Source organism: Somniosus microcephalus, chromosome 2 (assembly GCF_052327205.1).
Source record: "Somniosus microcephalus isolate GS21.2 chromosome 2, FLI_Smic_1.0, whole genome shotgun sequence".
Taxonomy (NCBI): domain Eukaryota; kingdom Metazoa; phylum Chordata; class Chondrichthyes; order Squaliformes; family Somniosidae; genus Somniosus; species Somniosus microcephalus.
The window spans coordinates 14,905,305-14,929,873 of record NC_140988.1 but is presented as its reverse complement, the minus strand read 5'-3'; the positions used below and the strand labels follow the sequence as shown (position 1 = coordinate 14,929,873).

Below are 24,569 nucleotides of genomic sequence, written 5' to 3'. Positions count from 1 at the left end.
CTGGGACAACTTATGAAAAGTCTGTCTAGCAAATGCTGCATTGACCTGGGGCACGAAGTAGTCAGTCAAAGCACTAACTGCCGCCGTGTAGTCTGCTGGCTCTCCTGTGTCCGGTAGAGTCGAAAAGATATCCTGGACATCTGGTCCTGCTAGGTGTAGAAGTAGAGCTCTTCTCCTCTGCTTTGTGGCAGCTGTAGAGGTATCGTCGATAATGAGTCCTTTGCCGTCGGCATAAAGCTCAAAAGACGTTAACCACCTCGTCCATCTTGGACCCAACGTGGCTGGCTCGGCGAAGCAAGCAAAATTTTGAATGCCGGTCTTCTCCATCCTAGCTAACTAAAACTTGGGCAACTACCTTTTTAAAAAGATTCTGTCCGTTATCCTCGTCGCCAATGTTGTATCTATGCTTTAATACGTTCAATCAAGCATGTAGATACGTCGAATTAAATCAGAATCAGGCGGACAGGCTTCTAACTGCAATCTTCTCTTTATTGGTAAAATGACTGACCGCAGCTTTCCCGGGTAATTCCCATAATGCAATGCACATTACATTACCGTATTAACTGGTGTTAAACTCGCACATTACATTACCGTATTGACTGGTGTCAAACTCGCAATCAATACACGACAGGTTCTGTATTGAATCTGAATTTTAAACTTAATTCCAAATAGATCCCACACCATCAAGTGTGAATGCAGTGATGATGATGCGACGGTTTGGTTTGGTTCTGTTTGACTTTGTCTCCTCCCGCCTGCATTCTATTCATCTTACCTTAGATTATGCTGGGTATTTTATCCTTTACATTATTTCAGTCTTACCCAATAGTTGAAGACCAAGTGGCATCAGTGCACAGAGATGGATCTTTTGCGTATGTACAACTATGGTGTTGAAAAATAGATGCATGTGTCCCACAAGAGCGAATCTGAAAAGTTGCACTATATTGGTACTTGGAAGCAAGCTCACAGTTTTACATACTTAACATTTTATGCTTATCATCTTTTTTTGGGTGGGGCATGACTATAAAAGAGACCATAAGAAAGAACATAAGAAGACCACTTCACAAAAGAAAACCGTCTGACAGAGGTCTCTCTGACGACGCTACATAAAGCACGGATTAGAGCAGACAACCGCCAGGGCTAATAATGTGCTCTGCAGCTATTGGCAGTCAAGAGGTCTCGCCGTGTATTCTCTGAGATAATCCCAGTAGGTTTAGTGACTTTGACATCAGTGAGGCAGAGGACCCCAGACAGGTGGCACGAACTCCAAAGAAGCAAATCTCTTGCATTTTACACATCTAGTTACATAGTTACATTACATAACCTTGCACCCACCTCAAGTTGACATAATGCTAAGATCACAGCTCTCGGGGGCTGACAGCACTTTGTAAATAACTTAAAAATAAGTGTTTCTTTTCCTTGATCTGCTTACCACTGTGGGTGCCTGATGAATTTAAACTGTTTATTAAAAATGTAATGATGCTATGAAATATGTCTAAATATGCATGGTGCAGTGACTGGATTTAAAGCAGCACTTAATAATTCCAATTTTGGAGTATCTCAAAAACAAAGTTCAATTCTGGGCACCGCACTTTAGGAAGGATGTCAAGGCCTTGGAGAGGGTGAAGAGGGGATTTACAAGAATGATTCCAGGGATGAGGGACTTCAGTTCCGTGGAGAGGCTGGAGAAGCTAGGGTTGTTCTCCTTGGAGCAGAGAAGGTTAAGAGGAGATTTGATAGAGGTGTTTAAAATGCTGAAGGGTTTTGATAGAGGAAATCGGGAGGAACTGTTTCCAGTGGCAGGAGGCTCGGTAACCAGAGGGCGCAGATATAAGATCATTGGCAAAAGAACCAGAGGGGAGATGAGGAGAATTTTTTTTCCGCAGTGAGTTGTTCTGATCTGGAATGCACCACCTGAATGGATGTTGGAAGCAGATTTGATAATAACTTTCAAAAGGAAATTGGATAAAAACTTGAAGGAAAAAATGTACAGGGCTATAGGGAACGAGCGGGGCAGTGGGACTAATTGGAGAGCTCTTTCAAACAGCCTCCCTCTATGCTGTATCATTCTAGAACTCAAAACTAGACAAAGAAAACCCAATAATTTTTAGAACAATAATTAGAAGAGAATATTTGAAGCAAATGAAAAACGGTCAGCATGCCTGCAGGGGCTTGCGGTTATTTGTTGTATTTTTAGCCCCCGTATTGACGTCGCACTCACAGGTTCCTGAAACTTTTTGATCTTGCCTGAGATTACCAGGAGAAATTCAGAGCGAGAAAGAAGAAAAAAAACAGAATTAATTAAGCCACAATGCTTCCACGTGGCTCCGTGTGGCTGGTTACAGTAAGATTATGGGCAGAGGCCAGAAAGTCTATTCTTAGTCTGCTGCCTTGATTTAGAATGGCTCGTGGCCAACAACCCGGCAATATGCCAGAGGGTAAACTGTTTCTCACTTGTTTTCACTCATATTCTCCTCTTTTAATAACTTTACAAGATAAGATATTGCGGTTAGAATCGAGGCAGTGTTGCGGTGAGAGTCGAGGCGGAGTTGCGGTGAGAGTCGAGGCGGTGTTGTGACGGGAGTCGAGGCAGTGTTGCGGCGAGAGTCGAGGCGGTGTTGCGGCGAGAGTCGAGGCGGTGTTGCGGCGAGAGTCGAGGGGGTGTTGCGGCGAGAGTCGAGGCAGTGTTGCGGTTGGAGTCGAGGCGGTGTTGCGGCGAGAGTCGAGGCGGTGTTGCGGTTAATCGAGGTGGTGTTGCGGCGAGAGTCGAGGCGGTGTTGCGGTTAGTCGAGGTGGTGTTGCGGCGAGAGTCGAGGTGGTGTTGTGGTTAGTCGAGGCGGTGTTGCGGCGAGAGTCGAGGCAGTGTTGCGGTTAGTCGAGGTGGTGTTGCGGCGAGAGTCAAGGCAGTGTTGCGGTGAAAGTCGAGGCGGTGTTGCGGTGAAAGTCGAGGCGGTGTTGCGGGGAGAGTCGAGGCAGTGTTGCGGTTAGTCGAGGTGGTGTTGCGGCGAGAGTCGAGGCAGTGTTGCGGTGAAAGTCGAGGCAGTGTTGCGGTTAGTCGAGGCGGTGTTGCGGCGAGAGTCGAGGCAGTGTTGCGGTGAAAGTCGAGGCGGTGTTGCGGTTAGTCGAGGTGGTGTTGCGGCGAGAGTCGAGGCGGTGTCGACATGGTGTTACATAGGTCTCTGTTTCTGAAGCAGGAGCCAACTGCAAGGATGAAACGTTTATTGAAAATACTGCGTTTTATCATTAATTGTGCATTTGCAAAGCAGCAAAAGATTTGGAATATCTTTTGTATTCAAAAACTGTAAGTCCCCTTTCTTGCACCTACCCGACACCTGTCAGAAACAGTAAACCTGTACCATTCTTTGCACTTCCTCTAATCCTTTACACACCAGCATGCCATTGTGCACGGGTGACACTGGAGGAATGTTGCAGTTAAGTGGTTAATCGGAATTCCTGCCTGGTGCTGAAGGAGAGACACAGAGAGAGAGATAGTGAGAGGCGGTGTGCGAATTTCGTGTAGTAATTTTCTGATTAGAGTAGCTAATCATTTACAGGAACTAGTTTCTTTACTGTGATTTGAAATTGGGAAGTAATTCATTTCTGCTTCGGAAGATAAGCAGCCACAGTCCATACATTACAGAGGAAATTACACTGTGAGTCGGGGAGAACAAGCTGGGTTGCATTAACGAGAGAATGAGGTTAGAATTTCAAAACAGCAGCTTTTCGTTCCTCTGTCAATTCTGCTGGCATCATCGATATGTTTTTAGCAGCTTATAATAAATCCATTTTAGATCGCCTGATCTGTGCATCTGCCACCAGACCACTAATAAAAATGATTAAATGTACAATTGTGCCATTTGAACTATAGCGTGTATATTTATTATTTGTCATTATATGTATCCATATATATCTCTTGCAGTTGGATTCCCAGTCCCGACCAGTGATGCATTAGTTTTGCTACTCGGAAATGTTGAATATAGATTTATTGAACAAGAGGATCTGACAGAATAACGGGGAGTGTCAAAGCCACAAGCTGCATGATGATGAGCAATACCAGCCAGGTCGTTGACTAGCTTTCTGTTTGTCGAAGAGGAATCGATAGAAAGGAACAGAAACGGTGGGGGGAGAAATTCGATTGCTTTGCGCCTCTCGTTAGCGACCCCGGGGGGCGCTAACGGGGCGCAAATTCCCTAGCGTCCGGGCACAGCGCCGCTAACGCCTCTCCGTGAAATTCAGCGGGGGGGTTAGCGGTTGGCGGTAGCCAGTAGCGCTCCATTCTGTCATCGCCGCACCCCCTTTTGCGCCACGGCCGTAAACTTCCCTTGCGCCCCCTTGAACTACCGCCGGGCGATGGGGCCGACAGGATCAGCGGGCGGTTTGGCCGCGGCGGCGGTAGCATGCGGTGGCGCTACTTAAAGGGCAGGTGTCAGGCGGCCATTTTCATTTTGGCTGACTGCCATCACCTGCCCGCCTTTAACATTTCTATGCGGGGCACCGGTCGCGATCGCTCAGCCCAGCACTCCTCTCGAGTGCTGGGCTGGTTCCACGGCACCCCGTTCCCCGGTGGTTTGGCAGGGCCCTGGTGCACGTGGAGCTAGGCCCCCTCCCCTTTAATCAGAGGAGGAGGCCTGCAATGACGCAGCACTGCTGCACATAGCGCCACGACACTGAGTAGTAGCGCCCCAAGAAGGAGGCTACTGGAAGCGCTCAACCTCCTCCTTGGGGCGCTACTACTGAATTTACGGGGGAGGGGGCGCTAACTTTTTCGGTGCGCTAAAATTAGAGCCGGTGAGGTAAGCGCCCCCAATTTCCCCCCAATGAGTTTTATCTTTGAGAAAAGGAAAGTAATATCAGAACGCTGGCGCAGAATTGGTGCACAGAGACTCGGGGGCATATTGTAAAACTGGTGATTGAGAATCAGTAGCCCATTTTACACTGAAGTCAATTGTAAATAAAAATGGAGAGATATATAAAATGGGCTGTTGACCCGCTATCACCCATTTTACACCATCGCAAAAATCTCAAGATCTCTAAGTGCTCGTGCTGTCATGATATCCAAATCATTTAAATTAATTAGCTTAGATATCCTGGCCCAGAAATTCGGGTCGGAGGTTTCCCGCGGGTGCAAGCCTCCGACCTGCACTTACCTAGCGCGCCGACCGTTGAGCTGTGGGCCCGCGTGGGATTCCGATCCTGGGCCTGCTCCAACTGCCGGCGCACAGTGCTTGCGTATCCCAGGGGCACAGTTAGTTCGATGCGTCCCCTGGGATTACGTGGGCCATGGGGAGCCAATGGTAGCAGGGAATGCTCCATTCATAAGTTTGACAGGAAGACCTGTCAACCTACAAATACTATAAGCCCCAAAACATCATTAAAACTTCAAATAAATTATTTTAAAAAAAACACATTTTTAAAATAACTATAAATTACATGAAATAACTATTTTAAACAATAATTTAAAATTTTGAAAAAATTAATTATTTTTTAACGGGGCTAAAAATAAACTTACCCTTCCTTAAAGTATTTAAAAAGAATAAACCTGTGGAAAAAATGTTTTAATTTTAATTAATTCACTTATGCCTGCTTTTTAAAAGTGTAACTTCTGGAGACTTACCCGGGGGAACATCTTGCTCCTTTGAATAGTTCCATGGGATCTTTTACATTCACCTGAGAGGGAAGTCGAGGCCTCGGCTTGACGTCTCATCTGAGAGAGGACACCTTTGAAAGTGACACACTCCCTCAGCAATGCACTGATGTCTCAACCTAGATTATGTGCTCAAGTTCTTGAGTGGGGCTTGAACCCAGAACGTTTTGCCAATGCTGGATATCTAAAATAAAAGCAGAAAATGCTGGAACACAGATCGGGATCTGAAAGTAAAAGAAAAACTTGCATTTTTATAGCGCCTTTCACAACCTCAGGACATCCCAATGCGCTTTAGAGCCAATGAAGCACTTTTTGAAGTGTAGCCACTGTTGTAATGTAGGAAACGCGGCAGCCAATCTGCGCACAGCAAGCTCCCACAAACAGCAATGTGATAATGACCAGATAATCTGTTTTTAGTGATGCTGATTGAGGGATAAATATTGGCCAGGACACCGGGGATAACTCCCCTGCTCTTCTTTTGAAATAGTGCCATGGGGTCTTTTACGTCCACCTGAGAGAGCAGACGGGGCCTCGGTTTAACGGCACCTCCGACAGTGCAGCACTCCCTCAGCACTGCACTGGAGCATCAGCCTAGATTTTTGTGCTCAAGTCTTTGAACCCACAACCTTCTGATTTGGAGGCGAGAGCGCTACCAGCCACGGCAAAAAAAAAGTTGGTTTTTTTGTTAATATAGGTCGACCTGATTTTAATTCCAGAATTATTTGTCTTTGTTTCCCCCACTGCGCAGTGACATTTCCACACTCAAACCTCAGGATGTGATTGTTTGATAGTTGATCTGTTTTTAAAAAAAATAAAAAATCCGTACAACCAGTGGCCAACTGCGAATCACAGTTTCACATTTGCAGAAGTCAGAAATCCCGCACAAAGGGTCCCTCCTCTGCTCTGAATTTTTTTTGGTCGCTCCTCGCTTTCTTTTTTTTAATTCATCTTTGACTGACGGTGGATTACACGGCGGTAATCCAATTATTAGAGCAAAGCTTGAAAGATTTCGAGCTGCAGCCGGAGCCCTGAGATTCGATTACTGTCTTGAACTCATTCTGTTATCTGCTCTTGTAAACAAACATGCAGAGTTTCAATTACCAGCCGAGCGTAATAGAAGTGAACTTTCCAGTGGTTCGTTTGTCAGTGGAAGCCTGTAATTAAATTGTGACGAAAGCAGAGTTTTCGACCTCTATCGAATAATTACCACTTGTTTTGTTACAAGTCGGTAGATATACAGGGTGAGTGTGTTTCAGAAATAACTGTAGAGTTAAGATAGAAGCCATTGATGTAATAAAACTCACTCCGCACTTGGTTTGAGTATAAAGCAAGGCTTTAATCAACTTGTTTCAGAACATGGAGGTCTAGTTGTACTTCACTAGTTCCTTGTCTTACAAAATGTCCCTGAGCAAGCTGGGCCCACGCCCGAGTATTTATACTCCTTGGACGGCGCCACCAGCTGGCCGTCCAGCATTATTTCATGAGTCGTTTCTTCATGATGATGAGATTTATAACAGCCATATCATAGAATCATAGAATAGTACAGCACAGAAGGAGGCCATTCGGCCCGTTGAGTCTGCGCCGGCTCTTCTGGAGAGCAATCCAGTTAGTCCCACTGCCCCCGCTCTTTTCCCATATCCCTGCAAATATTTTTCTCCCTATTGAATCTGTATCCACCACCCTATCAGGCAGTGCATTCCAAATTCTAACCACTCGTTGTGTAAAAAGGTTTTTCCTCATGTCGCCTCTGGTTCTTTTGCCAATCATTTTAAAATCCGTGCACTCTGGTTATCGACCCTTCAACCATTGGAAACAGTTTCTTTTTATTTACTCTATCTAAACCCTTCACGATTTTAAACAGCTCTGTCAAATCTCCTCTTAGTCTTCTCTGCTCTAAGGAGAACAACCCCAGCTTCTCTAGTCTCTAAGGAGATATTTCCTTAATTGGCTTCCAGCTGGAGACCGAAGCAAGATGAAGCAAATTCTTCGATCTGTAGATTAGCCAGGATGCAGAAGCCGCCTTCTAACTCTTAAATCAAATTATATGTGGTCAAAGCATTAATTAGATGTTTGAGACCTGGATGAGGTGAAACCAACTGCTTGTTAAGTAAACCTACACACAAGATGCGTTGCCCTCTCCATGGCCTTGATTGACAGCTCTTTATTCGGATAACTTTTGGTTGGAATCTCTTCAGTTCTCAGTTTGGTTCGGTTTCTAGAATTAACACTTGAGCCTGGTAACTGCCTGCCAGAGTTACTAGAGGCAGCTTAGCTAATGTACAGATGATAATTGATAAACCCTTGACATCAGGAGCACCACTCATTAGTTGGGGTGTGGAAACTTGTGTGCTGCTTTAGGACTTGAAGGGCCGCAGCAGCTGAAAGGGACAACACATCCAAAACCTGGATTTTCAGCAGCTCTGAAAGCTTTTCACTGAAATACATCTCGTTAGGGTGGCAGGAGGCCGGTTCATCAGTGCTTCTCAATGAGTGGAGGATGGAGGCATTTTTTGTAACTCTGCCTTGTTGTCCAGAAAGAAGACCATCATGACTGCAGTGGCAGGAGGTGGCCAGGACTGCGAGTGCCTGTCCTACACATGGCAACTTGGTACTCCAAGAATTTAATGAGCTTACCAGGTTTGGCAAGGTGAGAAAAGCCAGCCAGACCATCCAAGAATGCACTGAAGTAGGCTTGTCTGCAACTTACCATCACCTACCCTTCACTGTTAAAGTTTCAGAATAGCTTACCATTAATGGCTGTGGTGTAGCGCTGGGCCCTTTATAGCCATCCTTCACCTGCGCTTATTCTTTCACTCACATCTTTACATTCTTTCACCTCACCAAAAGCCCCACGAGGTACGTAACCATGTGGTTCATACAGCTCTCATCTTCCCCGTATGGTAATCTGCTGGCAGTTCAAATCCACCCCCTCCATAACTCCCGTATGTGATTCCATTTTGGGCACTTGGCCATTTGGATTGGTTTCTAAGGAACCATCAGTGTGAGTAGCTCTATCTCTGCTGCATGTACAGATATAGGAGGTGAAGGGTGTCACTGCATTTACGATATTGCTAAGACCCAGGATTTTAATCTTCATGTATAGCAGTTAATAATCAACTCTAGACTTGACTATTCCAACGCACTCCTGGCTGGCCTCCCACATTCTACCCTCCGTAAACTTGAAGTGATCAAAAATTGGCGACCCATGTCCTAACTCGCACCAAGTCCCATTCGCCCATCACCCCTGTGCTCACTGACCTACATTGGCTTCCGGTTAAGCAACATCTCGATTTTAAAAATTCTCATCCTTGTTTTCAAATCTCTCCATGGCCTCACCCCTCCTTATCTCTCTCCTTTAGCCCCACAACCCCCCGAGATATCTGCGGTTCTCTAAATCTGCCCTCTTGAGCATCCCTGATTATAATCGCTCAACCATTGGTGGCCGTGCTTTCAGCTGCCGAGGCCCTAAGCTCTGGAATTCCCTGCTTAAACCTCTCTACCTCTCTTTCCTCCTTTAAGACGCTCCTTAAAACATACCTCTTTGACCAAGCTTTTGGTCACCTGCCCTAATATCTCCTTATGTGGCTCGGTGTCAAATTTTGTTGGCCAACGATCCTGTGAAGTGCCTTGGGACGTTTTACTATGTTAAAGGCGCTATATAAATGCAAGTTGTTGTTGTTGTTGCAGTAGACAACAAGTGTTGGTCAGAATCTGGTACAGGACTGGTGCCCTCTTTTTAGGAGCGTACTGTGATATCTATGTTGTGTATCACAATGATTCAGGGTCAATAGCATTTCTTTTGATTAGTTTGGCTATTTTGTGATTCTGTCGGATGCTGCAAGAATGCAGTTGATGGAACACAAGATCTGAAGCTGATTTGAGACTTGTGCCATTTAGGTTGGTCGCATATTTTGGGTAATTGTGCAGTGCAAATGCTGGAGTCTCCCTGTCTCTTCACCCCGATAATATTGGCCCAGAAATTCGGGTCGGAGGCTTCCCGCGGGGTGCAAGCCTCCGACCTGCACTTACCTTGCGCACCGGCCGTTGAGCTGTGGGCCCGCGTGGGATTCCAATCCTGGGCCTGCTCCAACTGCTGGCGCGCAGTGCTTGCGTATCCCAGGGGCGCAGTTAGTTCGAAGCATCCCCTGGGATCATGTGGGCCATGGAGAGCCGATGGTAGCAGGGAATCTGTATTCATAGATTTGACCAGAAGAGCTGTCAAATCTATGCATACAATTCAGCCTCAAAACATCACTAAAACTTCAAATAATTTTATTTTTAAATCACATTTTTAAAATAACTATAAATTACATAAAATAACTATTTTAAACAATAATTAAAATTTTTCAAAAAATTAATTACATTTTCTAACGGGGCTAAAAATAAACTTACCTTTCTTTAAAGTATTTAAAAATAATAAATCTGTGGAAAAAATGTTTTAATTTAACTTAATTCACTACTTACCTTGTTAAAAGCATAGCTGCTGGAGACTTACCCTCCCGGAAAAACCTGCAAAAAAACCGGAAGTTCCAGGCGTACGCGCTGCCTCCCCGGCGCACGCGTTCGACCTGTGAACCCCTTCCTTTAAGGGAACAGAAGTTCCGGTTTCCTGCGCATGCGCAGAGCATGCACGAAACCGGCACTTTCGTTGGGCCTACGCGTGAGTACCCAGCGCGTACTCACCCGTGGGGACCCGAAGTTCTGGTCCGAATCCGCTTAACCTCTGTAGCTTTGCTGCCCCTGCTGGCGAACTGTAATAATGCAGTTGATGGCCAGGTGACGATTTCCTTTCGACATTGAACGATCCATCAATCCATCACCGGTGTGTCAGCTGTGGCTCAGTGGGGGGCATCCTTGCCTTTGGGTCAGAAGGTTGCAAGTTCAAGTCCCACTCCAGACACTTGAACACAAAAATCTAGGCTGACACTCCCAGTGCAGTACTGAGGGAGAGCTGCACTGTCGGAGCTGCCGTCTTTCGGTTGAGATGTTAAACTGTCTGCAGGTGGATGTAAAATATCCCATGGCGCTATTTGGAAGTAGAGCAAGGGAGTTCTGGCTGATATTTATCCGCCAACCAATATCACTAAAACAAATGATCTGGTTATTATCACATTGCTGTTTGTGGGACCTTGCTGTGTGCGTTTCCTACATTACGACAGTGGCTACACTTCAAAAGTACTTCATTGGCTGTAAAGCGCTTAGGGACGTCCTGAGGTCGTGAAAGGCGCTATATAAATGCAAGTCTTTTTATTTTCTTTATTGCTAATAATGAAACAACAGTCTATTTTTTTTTTTAAATCACAGTTGGCAGAAAATATCACCCTGCAAGGAAATGCCTCCAATCTGCAAGGATCGAGGCGAGTAATTACAATTCACACTGCATTTAATGGTCATATTGCTGATGAGTATTTTCTAACGATCAATCCAATTAAATTCACAACTTTTACGTCCTGTTAGCAGAACTTTACAAATCCAAGTTCACACTGGGTGTGCGTAATGGTTTATATCATGCAGCAGCAGAGATGCAGTATCTCAAAATATTTTGAAAATATTAAAACAAACGAAATATTTTTTTTACAGAAATCTAAATGCAATCAAAGCAACTGCACGTGTATCAGGATGCCACATTTACATCTGATCTGCGATTTTTGAAAATGTATTGTGCGCAAATGGGCAGTTTCAAAATACTGTTATAGTTTACTATTTTATAAATACTGTTAGTGTAGGATTTTATTATGGTTACACTTATGTCAGTGTGCGGATATATAAATACAGTTAGTATACAGGATTCTATATATTGCTACAGTGTATGGGTTTATAAATACTGTTAGTGTACAATTTTAATAAATACTGTAAATATGATTGATAAATACAATTAAATTCCATTTAAAATATGTGTTTGTACTTTTAGACGTAAATGCTATTGGTACATGATTTTTAAAATCCTTACGGTGTGTGGTTTTATAAATAACCGAGGCGAGTAAGATGTGCAGTCCTGGCCTTACTTTAACTGGCGGGTCCCCCGAGTCCTGTGAAACCCGACCAGCCACAGTTAAATCTGAAATGTCGGTTAAATCTGAGGGACGGCAGCCTCATTATAATATTTCAATGGACGACTCGCCTCCTGGGAGTGGGTTTGGCTGGTTCGGGATTCCCTTTTTTAACACTTTAACCTCCCACCCGACCCCAACCCGCCTGTTTTTTTTTGGAGGGGTGGGGTTAAAATTTCCCCCAATGCTTCAGGATTCATTTGACCATTGTTACCATAGGTTAATGTTTGGAAAAGTTGCATTTAAATATTGGGGGTTTGATTCACAAACTGACGCATTTTAAAACAGAAACCTGCTAGGGCTAGCTCTCGCTATGTGTTTTTTTTTAATGTCTTTGCTGCAGTCCAAAGTGAATAAATCATGATTTTAATTGCATTTTCATTTCAAAATATTTGTTTGTACTTTTAGACTTGTGAATGCCGAACTACCAATTTGCTTCAAGCAATGAATGTTGGCCAGGTATTAAATGTAGCGAGCCACAAAGTTTACAAATTAATGAGATACATCTGGATTTAATAAATACACCAATGAAAATATGGATTCAATAAATTGCAGCGAAACTATACAAAATGTTACAAACGTAATGCATGGTTCCGTGCCTCTACAGGAACCAGAGTCTGAAAAGCATCTCCAATCATTTTAACATAGAATTACATAGAAATTACAGCACAGAAACAGGCCAATCAGCCCAATTGGTCTGTGTCTGTGTTTATGCTCCACTTGAGCCTCCTCCCACCCTAATTCAGCCAACCCTATCAGCGTAACATTCTATTCTTATGTACTTATCTAGGTTCCCCTTAAATGCATCTACGCTATTCGCCTCGACTACTCCAGGTAGCGAGTTCCACATTTTCATCACTCCCTGGGTAAAGGAGTTTCTCCTGAATTCCTTATTGCTGACTATCCTATTTATGTCCCCTAGTTTTCAACTCCTCCACAAGTGGAAACTGTCCTGAATCTTATCATTCATGAAGAAATGACTCATGAAATAACACTGGGCGGCCAGCTGGTGGCGCCGTCCAAGGAGTATAAATACTCGGGTGTGGGCCCAGCTTGCTCAGGACGTTTTTGTAACCAGGAACTAGTGATGTAACTAGAAATCTCATGGTTGTGAAACAGTTGATTAAAGCCTTGTTTTATATTCAACCAAGTGCTTAGTGAGTTTTCTTAGGTCAGAAACATCTTCTCTGCGTCTACCCTGCCGCACCCTTTCTTAATTTTCAAGCCCTCTATTAGGTCACCTCTCGGTCCTCTCTTTTCTAGAGAAGAGCGCCCCAGCCTGTTCAGTCTTCCCCGATTAGTTATCTTCTTCTCATAAAATTACTCATGACCTGTCATCGCGTTTGAAACCTGTTCTTTACAGCTTTTGCTCCAAAAATGGCAGTATCCTCGCCAATGAGGAATGAAAATAACAGCAGCTTGCATTGATACAGCAGCTTTAGCACCGTAAAACGTGCGTCGCAGAGCGCGAATCAAAAATATAGGTGCCGAGCTAAGGTAGGAAGGGTGACTGGTCAAAGAGATGGATTTAAGGAGGGTCTTCAAGGAGGAGAAGGAGATTGCGAGGCAGAGGTGTTTAGCGAAGGAATTCGAGAGTGTGGCACCTACACGGTTGAAGGCACGGCCACCTGTGGTGAGGTGAAGGAGCGGGACGCATGAGAAACCAGAGCTGGAGGAAGGCAGGGTTCCTCTGCAGCGTTGTGGGGCTGGAGGAGGTTACAGAGCAAGGGAGGGAGTGGGGGGGGGGGGCGGTGGGGGGAGACCTTAGAGGGATTTAAACACAAGGATGAGAATTTTAAAATCAAGGTGTTCGGAGAGCCAGTGAGAACAGGTGTGGTGGATGAGCGGGACTTGGTGCGGGTTAGGATACGGGCAGTAGAGTTTTTGGACGAGCTCGGGTTTGTGGAGGGGGAAGATGGGAGGCCATTGGGAAAAGTTAAGTTTGGAGGCAACAAAAGCTTGAATGAGGGTTTCAGCATCCGATGGGCTGAGAAAGGATGAAGGGTGTTGCTATGGAGTACAGGAAACTCTCTTTTAACCAGCACCTAAATATCCGGAAATCTCTCTTAACCGGCAAAATTCAGGAGTAGGTTCAGGTAAGTTTTACTGTATATTAGTGGCCGTGTAACCGGGGTTCCTGGATCTGTGGCCGTGTAACCGGGGTTCCTGCACCTGTGGCCGTGTAACCGGGGTTCCTGCACCTGTGGCCGTGTAACCGGGGTTCCTGCACCTGTGGCCGTGTAACCGGGGTTCCTGCACCTGTGGCCGTGTAACTGGGGTTCCTGCACCTGTGGCCGTGTAACCGGGGTTCCTGGATCTGTGGCCGTGTAACCGGGGTTCCTGGATCTGTGGCCGTGTAACCGGGGTTCCTGGATCTGTGGCCGTGTAACTGGGGTTCCTGCACCTGTGGCCGTGTAACCGGGGTTCCTGCACCTGTGGCCGTGTAACTGGGGTTCCTGCACCTGTGGCCGTGTAACCGGGGCTCCTGGATCTGTGGCCGTGTAACCGGGGTTCCTGGATCTGTGGCCGTGTAACCGGGGTTCCTGCACCTGTGGCCGTGTAACCGGGGTTCCTGCACCTGTGGCCGTGTAACTGGGGTTCCTGCACCTGTGGCCATGTAACCGGGGTTCCTGGATCTGTGGCCGTGTAACCGGGGTTCCTGGATCTGTGGCCGTGTAACCGGGGCTCCTGGATCTGTGGCCGTGTAACCGGGGTTCCTGCACCTGTGGTCGTGTAACCGGGGTTCCTGGATCTGTGGCCGTGTAACCGGGGTTCCTGCACCTGTGGCCGTGTAACCGGGGTTCCTGCACCTGTGGCCGTGTAACCGGGACTCCTGGATCTGTGGCTGTGTACGGGGCTCTCGTACCTTGGTAAGTATACCTCTCTGTAATCCGGACTTTTTGATCAACCGGCACCACGCCGGTCCCGTCGGTGCCGGATAAAAAAGAGTTTCCTTGTAGGTGGTTTTGGTGATGGCAGGATATGGGGTCGGAAGCTCAGCTCGGGGTCAAATAGGAGGGGGAAGGACTAAAAGGAAGTGATCGGAGATGACTTTGTCTGTGATTGAGATGATGGGGGAATAGAGAGGCCACGTGAGATAGCAAAGGCGAGGGGGTGGCCGTGAATATGGGCAAGAGAGGTTAAGGGAGGGCAGGAGGGCAGAGGAGAGAGGGCCAGGTGAGTTGAGATGGAGGTTGAGATCATCGAGGGTGAGAAGTCGCTCGGCGCACAGGCTGAGGGAGGAGAGGAGTGAGGGGAATTCGGTGAGAAGCTTGGGTGGGGGCAGAGCTTCCTTTGTCATAACAACTCCAACAATTTGAGGAGCTGTTTATGTTCTGCTCAAGTACTTACAGCGCGTTGCAGCTTCGTAACTGAATTGAGCTCTAAATCATCAGTGACTTTGCCATCGGAATGCAAATTCAGTCACGGAGCATTCAGACTTCGGATCGGCTCCGTCGACTGGTCTGCTCCCTGGGCTGATCACATGGGCCTTCCGCAGTTTGGAATAAGTACTTCAAAGTGATTAGTGACATATGTGAGCAATTATACTCGGGGAAATCCCTCTGGGGAAAACCTTTGATACTGTTCCTGACGGACTAAACTGCCCAGCAGTGCATTTAAACGGAAGGATTTCTAAATAAAGAAATAAGTAGCCCATTTTTTTTAAACTGGAAGAGCTGCCAAAATATCCTTTCACTGAAACAAGCAACAGCCCACAACACACAGAATGTATTCACACCTGTATTAATTTCATAAACAGGATACAGGCTTTTAATATTCTGGTATTCTTTGATGCTGAGTTATTACTGCCCTTGTAATGGGGGGGGGGGGGTCAAAGTTCGAAGTGTTGTCTCTTGGATTGAATGGCGTATGTGTAACGATGTCAGATCCACGCGTGTCACTCATTACTGCCAGTTACTCACTTTGAAAGAAAGACTTGCAGTTATGTAGCGCCTTTCACGACCTCAGGACGTCCCAAAGCGCTTTACAGCCAATGAAGTACTTTTGAAGTGTAGTCACTGTTGCAATGTAGGAAACCTGGCAGCTGATTTGCGCACAGCAAGCTCCCACAAACAGCAATGTGATAATGGCCAGATAAACTCTTTTAGTGATGTTGATTGAGGGATAAATATTGGCCGGTCACCGGCGATTAACTCCCCTGATCTCCTTCAAAATAGTGCCATGGGATCTTTTACGTCCACCTGAGAGGGCAGACGGGGCCTCGGTTTAACGTCTCGCCTGAAAGACGGCGCCTCCGACAGTGCAGCGCTCCCTCAGTACTGCGCTGGGAGTGTCTGCAATGATCCCAGTAATTATTTTTTTTCGGTGCGCGGGCCCTTTAACTGGCTGCGCAGCTCATTCGATTTTTTTCTGCACATGCGCGGTTATCTGCATTGAAAAGCCCGCGAGCGGCCTGTGCATCCTTCGCGCAACTTAGCGGGAGCGTCGAGCGTCGGCCTCGATTTGTGTGCTCGCGTCTCGGGAGCGGCTCGGCAATGTGTTCTATCGCGATATCCGTGTGCCTCTTTTTATAATAAACAGGCTCCAGCCGACCAATGGCGTTTGCAGCCTGTCTCACTCCCATGATCTCCGCGCCTCACCTGTGGCTTTCCCGTGATGTTTTTGTAACCCTGCAGCGTGCAGTGAACGCTCTGCGTGTTGAGGTGACCGATGTTCCCTTTGTGTTTTTTCTTTTCCCCCCCCCCCGCAGTGACGGTGAACAGGGCCTTCAGTCCCCGTCACGAGGAGAGATGGGCAGAGAGGCGCCTGCGGTCATCCTCCGAGGGCACTTCCGGCAGCAGAATGAGCCACGGCGTCCGAGAGGGGCGGGTGGAAGAACTGCACAGCCTAAAGAAGCAAAGAGCGGGCTCCTCGTCGTCCAAGATGAACAGCATGGTGGGTGCACGGAGTTGCGAAACATTACCACTGTGTTGCTTTTGGAAGCTTTGTTCCAGTAAATAGGATGAGGTAGAAACTGAGGAGTTATGACGAAAGGTCATCGACCTGAAACGTTAACTCTGTTTCTCTCTCCACAGATGCTGCCTGGCCTGCTGAGTTTTTCCAGCGTTTTCTGTTGTTATTTCGGATTTCTAGCATCCGCAGTATTTTGCTATCGTATTGAGGTAGAAACTGGTCTGGGGTGGATGCGCACAACAAGTGGTGCCGCATTGACCGCCCGTTATATGCCCAGCCCAATATTCAGCTCCATAGGAGTCAATGGAGCCGAATATGGGGCTGGGCGTACAACGGGCGGCCCCTGCGATAACGCCCGCTCTTCGCCACCGCACTAGACCAGTTTCTAGCCTGATTGCCTTTTATTCAGGTCACCGTTGAGCAGAAACTGCGATGAGCTTTCCAGGTCACGAATCCCTTCGTTCGGCTCAGCAGGCAAGGTCTGATAGTTTGAGCACTGCGCGTGTAACGCGGAATGAACTACGCGTGTAGTAAGGGGTGCTTTGATGTAGGCGATGGTCGGGGTCCCCCCAAAGCCATCGCCAAAGGTCTACAGCTCTGCTGCAAGGTGCTGAAGTGAAATTGGAGTTTCAGGTAAGAGGCACAGTCGCAAAATCGATGACCTTAAATCACATGAACACCTCGGAGGAGGAGCTAGAGAGAACTACGCACGGGAGCAAGTGTGAATGGCCTTTTCGGTAAGTTCATAATGATCCGGATTTTGCGGTCAGTGGCTAAGGGACGGCGCTCACCGCTGACCTCGGAAAAAGCTGCCCACAAAGTTTTAGCGGGCTCCAGAGTGTTGACACCCTGGTCCACTCCTCTATCACCCCCAGCACCCCTTCCCCTTCACCCGGCATCTTCCCGTGCAAGTGCAGGAGATGCAACACCTGCCCTTATACCTCCCCCTTCCCACTGTCCAGGGCCCCAAACACCCCTTCCAGGTGAAACAGCGATTTACTTATATTTCTTGCAATTTAATATACTGTATTCGCTGCTCACGATGCGGTCTCCTCTACACTGGGGAGACCAAACGCAGATTTGCGGAACACCTCCGTTCAGTCTGTAAGGGTGACCCCGAGCTTCCGGTCGCCTGTCATTGCAATTCACCGCTCCACTCCCACTCAGACCTCACCGGAAGCTCAGCATAAGCTCGAGGAACAGCACCCCATCTTCCGATTAGGCACTTTACAGCCTTCCGGACTCAATATCGAGTTCAACAATTTTAGATCATAACCTCGGCCCCTATTAATTTTTATATATTTTTTACCCACGCCTTTGGTTTGTGCCTTTTCCTTTTTTTCTCTCCCACATGGCAACTGTCTCTCATTCTGCCAGCGCATTTCACACTTCATCTAGAGCCATCTTTTGTCTCTTTACCTGTCCTATTACTATCTCATCTCGTCTTGAATATCTCTTAATGTCTCTTCATTTCCCTTTTGTTCTTTCATCCCCTCCCCCATTTCCCAGCCCCCAAACTGGCCTTTTAATCTGTTTCATTTCCTGCCTTTTTTTCCTCAGTTCTGAAGAAGGGTTTTGACCTGAAACGTTAACTCTGTTTCTCTCTCCTCGGATGTTGCCTGGCCTGCTGAGTTTTTCCAGCGTCTTCTGTTGTTATGTCGATTTCCTTTATTCTGACGTGACTTTTAATCTGGCGCCATCTACAGGGGATCTATGGCGTCCAGGAACAGTACAGGCAGCAGGCAGGCTGATCAGCCAATCAGCTTGTAGAATTCTCACGGACAGTAAAGCAGGAAGTAAAGTGAAATAAAGATTGGGACAGACACATGGGATTAAGGTAGAAGCTGGAATATCATAAACAAACTTAAACATTTATTTTTATTTTATTTTAAAAATTATTTTAGCAGTCGTGCAATTTTTACCATGGAATGGAGGGAACGATATTCCACACTTGTAAAATTAGTTTTTCAGGGCCAGAGAGGTTGTTCAGCAGTAATTATGACTTAGTACACCGTTACAAACTCAACTCAGTTACAACTCATTCAACAAGGCTTAGCATTTTCAATGGTTTTGACAGTGAGAATAGTGCGTAAAAAGTTGAAGTTCACGTCAAATCACTGATTCTGTGTTGATTGCATTGGCGAAGACTGCAACAGCGCACTCTGTGGAGGAGCAGGGCATCACTGACAGCAACTTCCGGATTTCTGCGTTTAACTGCACATGTGCGGACGCCGGAGGTTACTGTCAGTTTTACACAGCAATGACGGCGAATGCGGACAGTTTCGCCGTCATTACAACAGCAAGTTATGGGGCCATTGTGTTTCCAGCTCGGCAGACCTTTGAGACGAGCGACGTGCTTGCTTTGAACCAGCCAATTTGTATTCATCAGCAAATGGGACCTCCGGTGTGTTGTTTCTTCACCGTTACACACATCATTCATCATTTCAATTGCTTCCGCTTCAAATACATATGTAGATTGACAGCGGGGAACTGACGGGATCGGATCCAACGCCAGTTTCTCACCCCACCCAATGTTACTCTCCATTAACTTCTTACCATTCATAGGGGGAAATATTCAGTTGTTTGCACCTCCTGGTAGCGCCTTAAGAGGGCGCTAATGGGGCGCAAAGCAACTAGCGCCTGGGTGCGGCGATGTTTTTGCCGCTCGCGAAATTAACTAGACATTTTGCGGCGGCGCTAAACACTACCGCCATGATGTCCTGCGCCGGCAGATCGTGACGTCAGTCGAGTGTGCAACGCCCCGGTAACGCCCCAGACCGGATATTGAGTGGCGCCCCCTGCCTTACCGCCTGCCGCTAGCAACGACAGGTTGAGGGGAGCGTTTTGCAGTCAGAAAGGGACTGGGGGAGCGCTATTTAAAGGCGACCGCTTCCTGCCTTTTTTTGTTGCTGACATTTCTGCACCACGCATTCTGAGAGAGAGAGAGAGAGAGACTTCTGAAGAGATTCAACGCTGTGTGAAGGAGTTTTGAGTACTGAGCAGCACTTTGCAGGTTTATTTTGATTTGCCCTTCCTTGCTTCGCCAGCGCTCTGAGGTAGCGCCTCGCTCCTCGGCCTTTGCGCCTTAAGACAGGTGTGAAGCGCCTGATTTAGTGCTCCAATCACCTCCAGGGGCGATAAAAGCCAAGTTTGCCGTTGGAGGCAATAATTAGCGCCAGGCGCTAAACTTTGCGCACGGCCGATAATGGCGCCCCAAGCGGGGCGATACTGAATTTTTCCCCCATAGAGTCATAATGGTACAGAAGGAGGCCATTTGGCCCATCGAGTCTGTGCCGGCTCTCTGCAGAGCAATCCAATCAGTCCCATTCCCCCGCTCTATCCCCATAGCCCTGCAGATTTATTTCCCTCAAGTGCCTATCCCATCCCATCAGCTTCCAGTCGGGCACATTAGCTTAAGGCTGGGGCTTAAACGGGCGGGGTAGAGTCGAGGTAAAGGCACATTGTACACGGCCTGTGGGAGGAGCGCGCGGGATGCGTAAACGGATTCACATTCCGTAATCATGTTCTTACTCCAGCAGACCTGAGCACATAAAGCTAGGTTGACACTCCAGTGCAGTGCTGAGGGGGTACTGCACTGCCGGAGGAGCCGTCTTTCAGATGAGATGTTAAACTGAGGCCCCGTCTGCCCTCTCAGGTGGACGTAAAAGATCCCATGGCACTATTTCGAAGAAGAGCAGGAGAGTTCTCCCTGGTGTTCGGGACAATATTTATCCCTCAATCAACATCACTGAAACAGATTATCTGGTCACTATCACATTGCTGTTTGTGGGAGCTTGCTGTGCGCAAATTGGCTGCCGCGTTTCTTACATTACAACAGTGACTACACTCCAAAAGTACTTAATTGGCTGTAAAGCGCTTTGGGATGTCCTGAGGTCGTGAGAGGCTCTGTATAAAGGCAAGTCTTTCTTTTCATTACCTGCTCGCTATTCTACCCCATCCCGTTAGCTTCCTGTCGGGTAGGCTAGCTTAAGGTTGGGGCTTTAAACGGGCGGGGTAGAGTCGAGGTAAGGGCACATTGTAGACGGCCTGTGGGAGGAGCGCGCGGGATGCGCAAACGGATTGGCGTCACATGTTCATGTTCTTGCTCCAGCAGACCAGCCTGTTGAACAGTTATGTGAATTTTATTCTCCCAGTGCTGTGTTGAGTGTTGCTGCTCGTTAGTGTCGATGCAGTTTGCATGTTGGGTCACTTGGAAAGCTGATCATTGAAAGCTGGGCTGTGTTTGTGCTCTTCAGTCTGATGTTGGAGATCGTCAATCATCCTCTTGCAGCCAAATGCGCCGTGTGTTTTTCAGGATCAGCAGGCAAACAACGGCGACATTTTAAGCACTGTAAATTTTCATTATGCAACAAATCCTTTTGAAATTCAGATCACTGATTTGAGGCGGTGACTGGCTTTTCTTTTTAACCAGACAGTGAATGGACAAGAATGGCCTAGATTTGAACAAGAAAAGCAAGCCCGAGAGGAAAATGATACAGGACTGACATAAAGGTTGTTCATGGGCAATTACCCGATTTTCAGCAGCTATTCCTTTAAACAGCTATCGTTTAAACCCTCCTGTCACTTAATATCCTCACACAATGCTTTGTTTCTGCATTGGTAACCTGAGTGTTATTGCCGTAACTTGGGATGAATTTATATTATACGATCCTGAATGTGCATGACTGCCTAATGTTTGCCTTTAGTCATCCTCGCCTTTGTTATTTCTAGACTTGACTATTCCAACGCAGTCCTGGCTGGCCTCCCACATTCCACCCTACGTAAACTTGAGGTCATCCAAAGCTCGGCTGCCCGTGTCCTAACTCGCACCAAGTCCCGTTCGCCCATCACCCCTGTGCTCGCTGACCTACATTGGCTCCTGGTTAAGCAAAGCCTCGATTTCAAAATTCCCATCCTTGTTTTCAAATCCCTCCATGGCCTCGCCCCTCCCTATCTCTGTAATCTCCTCCAGCCCCCCCGCCCCCTCGAGATATCTGCGCTCCTCTAATTCTGCCCTCTTGATCATCCCTGATTATAATCGCTCAACCATTGGCGGCCGTGCCTTCTGTTGCCTAGGCCCTGAGCTCTGGAATTCCCTGCCTAAACCTCTCCGCATCGCTACCTCTCTTTCCTCCTTTAAGACGCTCCTTAAAACCCACCTCTTTGACCAAGCTTTTGGTCACCTGTCCTAATATCTCCTTATGTGGATCGGTGCCAAATATTTGGTCTTTTAATACTCCTGTGCAGCGCCTTGGGATGTTTTATTACATTAGAGGCGCTATATAAATACACGTCGTTGTTGTGATCTGTCTCCACTCCCACAGGGCATGATCTGATTATTTTACATAGAATGACATCGAGTTTACAGCACAGAAACAGGCCCTTCGGCCTAAGAATGTGGAACTCACTATCACGAGGAGTAGTTGAGGTGAATAGCAGAGATGCATTTAAGGGGAAGCTAAATAAACACATGAGGGGAAAAATGAATAGAAGGTTAAGCAGGTAGGGTGAGATGAAGTAAGGTGAGGGGAGGCTCGCGTAGAGCATAAACACCGGCACGGACCATTTGGGCCGAATGGCCTGTTTCTGTGCTGAAAATACTATGTAATTGGTCTATGCTGGTGTTTATGCCCCACACGAGCCTCCTCCCACTCCTCTTTCATCTCACTCTACCAGCTTATCCTTCTATTCCTTTCTCCCTCATGTGCTTAGAGGCATCTATGCTATGCTGTGATTTTCATGTGTTTTTTCTCACCCGCTCCCCCTTCACTCCCTCAAGTTTGGTCCCTCCCTGGGGGAGAGGTAAAGGAGGAGGCAGAATTCCCCCCCACCCCCCCGCCCGGTACCAGCCATTCTCCAGTACCGGAGGCAAGTGGCCATGCATGAGCCCAGGCTGTTCGGCCATGGAACCATCACAGCCGAGCTCGGTCACGTCCTCGCAGAATATCGGCACGCACCCAGCTTCCAGCTTAGTGATCAGGAGCTCAATAACCCGGGGGGCGTAGATTTAAAGTAATTGGTAGAAGGATTAGAGGGGAGTTGAGGAGAACTTTTTTCACCCAGAGGGTGGTGGGTGTCTGGAACTCACTGCCTGAAAGGGTGGGAGAGGCAGAAACCCTCATCACATTGGAAGTGCACTTGGAAGTGCACTTGGAAGTGCCGTAACCTACAAGGCTGGAAACCTACAGGACCAAGAGCTGGAAAGTGGGATTAGGCTGGAAGGGTCTTTGTCGGCCGGCACAGACACGATGGGCCGAATGGCCTCCTTCTGTGCCGTAAACTGCTATGGTTCTAGGACTGGCGGCCCTGGCTGCTTTTTCTCTCTCCAAGGAAGAACCTGGATTGATGTCGTCTTCTCGGGCAGTCCCTCGGAACCGAGGATGACTTGCTTCCACACTAAAAATGAGTTCTCAGGTGACTGATGAGTCCAATGCGGGACCTACAGTCTCTGTCACAGGTGGGGCAGAGCAGTACGGCATTCCGGTCTGTCGCTGTTGGGGTTGTCCACGAGGGTCCCGACGTTCCAGGTCCTGAACTTCATTTTAAAGGGTGGAAGATGCCTGTGCGTGAATTCTTTTAACGTGGGGTGGCCGTTGCACACCAGCTACCACACGGGCTTGACAGAGCAAGGTCTCGGTCCAATGGCAAGGGGATCCAAGACAATTGGAGACCAGGCTCTGCTACAACGGCCTAGCGCGCACACACACACACACAAACATACTGCTACTGTCCTCCTCCCTCCTTCCCGCAGGTCCTCTCTGCTTGGGTTTCCTATGAAACCCAAGCAGGATTGATGTAGCGCCTTCCAGGGGCTCAGGACATCTCCAAAGCACATCACAGCCAACGACATACCAATGTTATCAACTGTAGCAGCACCCACTAATATCCAACCTGAGATGAATGAACTCAACACAGACCAGCGATTAAACCTGGGTCTGAACTGAGAGATTTCCATTTTTGAATACATTTATTACATTGGTAGAGAAGGAATTTGCATTTATACAGCCCCTTTCATGACCGTAGGACAGCCCAAAGCGTTTTACAGCCAATTAAATACTTTTGAAGAACTCCACCACCCCCCCGCTCTTCTTCGGAATCGTCCCAAATTATTTTTTTTATGCCCACCTGGGGGAGCAGACGGGGCCTCGGTTTAATGTCTCGTCCGAAAGACGGCACCTCCGGCAGTACTCCATGGATCTTTTTTCCACAGCTTTAATATTTTTAAATACACGCATTCTGAGAGAGAGACTTCTGGAGAGATTCAACGCTGTGTGAAGGAGTTTTGGGTACTGAGCAGCACTTTGCAGGTTCATTTTGATTTGCCCTTCCTTGCTTCGCCAGCGCTCTGAGGTAACGCCTCGCTCCTCGGACTTTGCGCCTTAAGACAGGTGTGAAGCGCCTGATTTAGCACTCCAATCACCTCCAGGGGCGATAAAAGCCAAGTTTGCTTTCGGAGGCAATAATTAGCGCCAGGCGCTAAACTTTGCGCACGGCCGATAATGGCGCCCCAAACGGGGCGACACTGAATTTTTCCCCCCATGTTTTTTGTTGGCTTAATTGAATTCAAAATTAATCGTGCTATACCTATGTCCGCCACAAGGTGTCAGGTTGAGACCATGGATGATGATGAAGTGAATTCAAGTGATTGGGTAACTGAAAGCTGTGATCTGTGTAACCTCAGCCACTCTTTATATGGTTTACACGTTGGAGCAGGAAACCTGGGTGTTAAATTTGAGCAAATCAGTTAGTAATTTGGTTACATTTCCAAATTATAGCCCCAAAGATCCTGGAGCGCTGCCGGTTTTCTGTGGTAACTTGGTTGCTCTGGGTCTCTGCAGATTCTGACATGGCGAGTGAGGTAAGTGAGCTGGATCCCTTAGTGAGGAAGTGAGCTGGATCCCTTAGTGAGGAAGTGAGCTGGATCCCTTAGTGAGGAAGTGAGCTGGATCCCTGAGAGTGAGGAA

General features: G+C 47.4%; 1 protein-coding gene across 1 annotated transcript in view; it reads left to right on the top strand.

The window, feature by feature from the left end:
* Positions 1–24,569, top strand: part of ccser1 (coiled-coil serine-rich protein 1) — a 1,261,432-nt gene that overhangs the window by 236,683 nt on the left and 1,000,180 nt on the right. Inside the window, exon 3 of the mRNA XM_086006589.1 lies at positions 16,403–16,587. Coding sequence (XP_085862715.1) covers positions 16,403–16,587 — 185 coding nt within the window. The remainder of the gene's footprint in view (positions 1–16,402; positions 16,588–24,569) is intronic.